Here is a 6,267-nt window from a genome sequence, read left to right as displayed (position 1 = left end):
GAGAGGAATACACAAGGAATCGAACCTACGTATTCACAAACGTGTGACACAGATATCCAGTCTGTTGTCTAACCACTCAGTAGCCACAGATATCTTAATTTAGCGTTGACATTATTGACTATATATAGCTCCATGCCCCAAATTCCACATTCTTTGCTCAGACATCACAAAAACATTCAGCTCCTCCTCAAATATTCATTGAAATTAAGCATCGACATTCAATTTTCAACCTTATTGATTAATTTTATCAGCCATGAAATATATATATTTTTTCAATATTAATTCAAATTCATCCATCCAGAAAATTTCCTATCAAGCATGAGTCAACTTAAGTATCTTTACTCTCATCTTATGTATCGTACTTTCATGTAGAATCAGTGGTGGGTAACCTGTGTGGCGTTGCATACTAGTGTGTACTAAAATTGTCATGAACCATATGCCGTGTGCAGCTTCGGATGAGGCTTATAACCAAGGCGTCCTGCTTGGCACATAGGTTTTTCACCACTGATCTAGATGAATATATATAGACATGATAAATATCTATCGATCATAAATTCATCAATATCTAAGTGAATATGTCTAAAATTCATTTCATTCCATCACGATTCAGTCATGAAGACATTTTGTACTTGTCACGATACTTTTGAATGGGAATTTTATAATTTGGCATAGCTATACATTAAGCATGACAATTGATGAATAAAAAATTGTCAAATTGTTCTTTTTTAGTAAAAAAATTTTTGATTGACATTTTTCATGATTAAGAGGATTTCCATCCTTCGTTGCCTTATGCCACACACACAAAATAGAACTTTCTCCTTTTCTTTTATGTTGCGTAGATTTATGCAAATATACAGCAGAGTGTGAGGGGGGATTTTGGGAATACAGACAAGAACCAAAAAAAACCAAGATAGATGATTTTTTTAGACAGGCTGTTAAATCAATTCATGGAGCGGAAAAAAGTCATAAAAGCAAATATTGCTTTAAGGTGCTTCCGGTAGAACTGTCATTCCCTCATCTTCTATGTTTTCTCGCTTTTATGAAAGATATGATATGAGGTAGGCACGGTACATCAAGCATTGTATGAAGAGACCGAACAGTATAACCACGATCGACTCATACTCAGGTAAAAATGGGTTGAAATCAATTGTTTGATGCAGACAGGGCAACTTTGAGTTCTACTGTTAATGCGGTGACGTAAGGGTGCTCAGGATAACACGTTCGGTCGGTACATATTAAAATGTTGCCACAACGGCAACAAGATGGCAGTATGCTCAGAACCAAGTGACAAAACAACCAATTTTTGCCTAGTAGCTTTAAGTTAACTTGCGCGTCGCCGAGTATCTGCCACTTGGTTCTTGGTATATGGCCACCTCTTCACGAAAACAACAAAATTTGCCAAAAGGCTGCTACTTATTTCAAAGTATACTGCCTAATCCGCGTCGCCTTGGCGGAACATTTCAATTAGATGCTGATCGGGAATATATTCGCTTGAGCACCTCTACGTCACCGTATTAACGATAGAACGCTAAGTTGCCCAGTCGGCACCGTGACTGTACCCATTTTGATGGTGGAAAAAATCGATTTTCCCCTTTGTGCTCCTCGGGTAGACCTAATGATCCAACTCAACACCATAAAATTTAATTTCGCTGATTCGAGGATCCATATATCCTAAGAATGTGCTTCAGATGGTTAACCTGACTATTTATCGACTCTCTATCCCTTTTCATATCCACCAAAAACATTTAAAGACGGCCATTTATCGATGAGTGAGTCAAAAATTTACGAGATTTTGCTGTAAAACTTTTTTTTTTCTTGTTCCTATTTTTTATGGCCAAAAGACTTGAATGGCATTTTATTCTCATTTGAGTATGAGGAAATAAAAAGATGAAAGTCATAAAAACTTTATAAAAAGTACTGAAACCATTCGTGTCATCGTAACAATAACAGCAACAAAAACAACATGGATGATATTACAGAAAAATTGACTAAATGGGATTAAGGAATAGCTTTGCGTGCTACAAATAGGAAATTCGTTTAGACAGTTTGTGAACTTTTTTTTTTGACAAACTTTTCGAGTCACTCTTTTTATGAGTCAATCTGCATAAATTTTACAGCACTCATTGGAAAGTAAATTTGATTGAAAAAAAGTCTCTTTTTAATGCAGATTAGGAAGGAATAAAATAGACTTTTTTATGAATTTTTCTATGCCCTTTTTATCAGGTCTATTCATCAGATGGAAAAAGCCTTTATGTGTGCCTTTTTTATGAAGTTTTTGACACCTTTTTTGTCACAGTAATTCCTTTTTTGAGGAAGGAAGACGAAAAGTTGAAGGATAAAATTCTTTTCAGATTCCTTCAACAGGAAAAACACATTTGCTGCACACTTAGTACTTCCAAAAATCCAAAAATAATTATCCCGACCAATGTGATAATTTTTTAGTACTTCCAAAAATCCAAAAATAATTATCCCGACCAATGGGATAATTTTTTAGTACCTCCAAAAATCCAAATATAATTATTCCGACCAATGGGATAATTTTGTAGTACTTCCAAAATCCAAAAATAGTTATCCCGACCAATGGGATAATTTTTTAGTACTTCCAAAAATTCAAGTCATATCCTCATATAAGACCAGCACAATTGTTGTCTTCCTACGAAAAAAATCGAATTCTTAAATCCATTCTTACCATCAATCCATCCCGCATGTATTAAATCCAATTCAACAGCCAACATTTTATGTGAAAGCAATCAAAAGATCGTAGAATGGAAAGTTATTGAAGTAAATTTCCTGATAAAGAAATTGTTTTTCTTATATACAATGAAGAGCATCGATTATCGCTTAACTGAAATCCATTCTCACATAACTTCCATCTATTCCTCATCGTCTTCTCAAGATGCAAAAGTTTTCTACTTAGTGGAAGAAAAAACAGTCTTTCCTTGACTTTAGCAAGCATGAACAACAGCAACATTCGTCTGCCGCCATACAAAACACTCTTTTTTGTTACTTTAAGCTTGAATTGTCTTACTTGTCGTCTATGAAATGATAACGTTGCTGATACACGAGTTGAATGATAAACTTTTCCTTCCATACTTCTTCTATATTTTGCTGTCTTTTTTTTTTTGTTGGATGCTACGCGACTGAATGAATAAAAGAGATTTCCATTTCGTTGTCTACAATCTCACGTAGATGTGTGCTGCAGCTTGTGAAGGAAGTGATATAAGAATGGAAAAAAAATGAATTAAAGGGAGTAGATTTGACAATAGTTGGCAGGGTGGTTGGATGGAGTTTGTGGATTTGGAAGGTTGATTGTTGAGGTTAACTGACTTATTGTATAAGGATGTAAGGTGTGTGACATTTAATTTAGAGACTCTGTGCAGCATAAAGCAGCAAATCACATTTTTCGCTACAAAACGGGTTATAATCACCCATCATGATGCTGTCAGGGCAATTAGACGTCTTAATGTTAGTACGGTGACGAACTGGCACCCTAGTGAGCCTGTTGTGCTATAAACATGGAAAAGATGCACTTACTCCCTTGGCGAAGGCGTACAAGGACCCATTGCCGCATTTAGAGTTCGTCGAATCAGATTGCCCAATAACCCAAGAATCCACACCTTCACATGACCTACATAACCTCAAAAATATCCCAATTCCAACACTGCAAAATGATTGCTCCAACATCCTTACATCCATTCACATCACAAAACAATCGCAAACTTTCGCAAAATTTTTAATCAACACTGGATAATGAAAAGGCATTATAAAGTTCGTGCGATATCGAAAAACAATTGCCTTAGTCGACGAAAAACTTTATGCACTTTACGCCTTGTGAATGAAAAAGTTTCAACATTCGTCAGATTTGCTTCTTCTATGTTTTCATATTCAGGTTATCTAACAAATTCTGATGAATGTGTGGATAAAAAAAAGTGAAAGTGATATGAACAATTTCAACTTTTTCGTTCATATTTTGAGTGGTTTTAGGGAGAATTAAAGTTAAGGAGTTGTTAACATGCTTCATATAATTGATTATGGAACTTTTAAAGTTAAATACAAATTTCAAGGATCATTAAGTCAATTAAATCGGCATAGAAAGTTATTATTATGATTGATTTCAATGTGTTTGTACAGTTTAAGCTGGAAACTACCTGCAAATAATCAATTTCTCATACCAAAATGCTGAATTAAAAACTAAATGTGTTTACAAACAATGAATTTCTAACGAAAAAGTTTCAAACTTTTTGAATTTTAAGATCTCAGTAATCTGAAAATTTGCAATATAAAATCCAATCAAAGCAACCATTAAGTCAAACATTTTGCAAACTTTCATCATTTAAGTTCAAACATTTTTCCTGTCAACACGTAAATTATCAAAAATCAACAAATTAATCATGGTAAATTCTGAAAACAACACGGAAGTTCCCCAAAAAGTAACAAATTACATTAAAAATGATGAAAAATCAGCAATCGAAGTTCAAATTAAGTTTGAAAATGAAAATTTGAAAAATCGATTGGAGGAAGCAAATTTAAGAATTGCAGAATTAAATTATCACTTACTGCAAAAAGACATGACAGTCGCTGCGAATATTAAGATAATAAGGCAGAAGGACAAGATCATTTCAAATATTAGCGAGCAAATGAACCGATTAGAACGAATCATCGATGAACAAAATGAAGAAATTATGGAACTTAATTACATTATTGAATCCAAGGATAAGGAGATAGCTGAGAATGAAGACTTGATAGATCACAAAGTTGAAATGATGAGAGATCAGGCCCTGTATTCTGAAGAACAAACCAATACAATAAGAACATTGGAAGAGAGGATCAGGAACTTGGAAGGAGCAATACCTGCGGCAGTAACTAAACCTGTACGTAAACCAAAACGCAAATTATCAGCGGAACAAGTCACGCAGAATATAAAAATGTACTATTACAATAATCAGTTACGTATCAAAGAATTAGAGCAAAAAGTTCAAGAATTAAAGCAAAAAGTTGAAGAATCAGGAAAATACATCAGCAGCTTGAATGCTGTTCTTAAGAGATATAATTTATCTAAAGGAGCTGTCTCGAACGTAAGTTATAATATTCAAATCGTAAAGTTATTTAAAATTATAACATTATTTTCTTTTCTCTTTAGATTGACAAAGTCCAAAAACCTGATTGTTGTGTTTGTTGCGATTTTAATATTTGTGATGATCCCGAGTGTGAGCTTAGGTATTTAAATGATGCAATTTCGGACATGGTGAAAAAGCCAAGCAAGAAGAGATTAAGGAAAATGAAGGAAAAATTCGCAAGAAGGGAATCCAAAAAGAAGATGGCAATTCCTAGCAAGAAGAAGGTTAAGTTCTCCAAGATTGCTACAGTTGCTAATTATTAACCATGTCAGCAGAATGAGGATCGAGTTGATGATCTGATGTGATGTAAGCAGTTTGAAGTTTGATTATAAGTATGAGGATCTTGGCAAAATAATTTAAAGGAGAATTAAGTCCCGAGATCACTTAAAAAAGCAATTAATTGAGGAATCCTTAGAAATTAGGAAGAAGAGAATCTGAAATTTTAGGATTTATTTCAAATCTTGTTACTATTTTATCAAATATCCATTCCATTGCATGTTTCCTAGATTTAAAAATTATTATCATTATTGATTCAATTATTCAGGATGAGATTATTAAGTTACTAATGTTTTTTTTATAATAAAATTTAAAAAGAAAGAACAAAATTTGTGAATTTTTATTTGCTTGAAGATTTCAAGCTCTATTGCGAGGTATCATATGCTGTTGTCCGATTATAAGTCAAATACTATTACAACTGACAGTTTCTTTCTACGTATTCGGTTAAGATCTGGTACTAAGAAAGAGCCATGCCGGCCTGAAGTCGAATTTTTGACCGTTTTAACCGACTTGTGATATTCAAAACTCAGATCAAAGAACAAACCCAAATTTAGAATTTCAAACATCCAACAAAGCCTTTCCATTGTTTCAAAATATTTTATGTGATTATTTCACCATTTGGTCCACAAAAGGATCAAAACTTTTCAGTCACACAATTTTTTTTGGGTAGTCCAATTCAGTACAATTTTATTTGGGTCATGCTTAAATATTGCATTTATTTCTATTGAACTACAAAGGACAAAGTTTTCAGAACTAATATTTTTGTATAGTGTGAATTTGACTGTTAAACAAGAACTCAGATTTAAATTATTTAAGTGTTAAGTAACATAAAGGCTTTTGTGCTGCAACATGAATATTAAGGCTTTGTAGTTCA

At 33.4% G+C, this 6,267-nt stretch overlaps 1 protein-coding gene across 1 annotated transcript; it reads left to right on the top strand.

The window, feature by feature from the left end:
- The first annotated feature begins 4,391 nt into the window (after positions 1–4,391).
- Positions 4,392–5,380, top strand: LOC139092336 (golgin subfamily A member 6-like protein 25). Its single transcript, XM_070642686.1, has 2 exons — positions 4,392–5,075; positions 5,141–5,380. The coding sequence occupies exons 1-2, from the start codon at positions 4,392–4,394 to the stop codon at positions 5,378–5,380; spliced, it is 924 nt and encodes a 307-aa protein (XP_070498787.1).
- The last annotated feature ends 887 nt before the right edge of the window (positions 5,381–6,267 follow it).

The sequence above is a fragment of the Chironomus tepperi genome, unplaced genomic scaffold (genome assembly GCF_022539635.2).
Source record: "Chironomus tepperi strain 1889 unplaced genomic scaffold, CSIRO-AGI_Ctep_v1 contig_298, whole genome shotgun sequence".
NCBI classification, from domain to species: domain Eukaryota; kingdom Metazoa; phylum Arthropoda; class Insecta; order Diptera; family Chironomidae; genus Chironomus; species Chironomus tepperi.
This window is presented reverse-complemented; position numbering and strand designations above follow the sequence as displayed.

Bases quoted from the DNA above. Each gene is read 5' to 3' on its own strand.
- LOC139092336 (XM_070642686.1), top strand. From the start codon at position 4,392: ATGGTAAATTCTGAAAACAACACGGAAGTTCCCCAAAAAGTAACAAAT. The intron at 5,076-5,140 runs GTAAGTTATAAT...TTTTCTCTTTAG, and splicing joins CTAAAGGAGCTGTCTCGAAC to ATTGACAAAGTCCAAAAACC.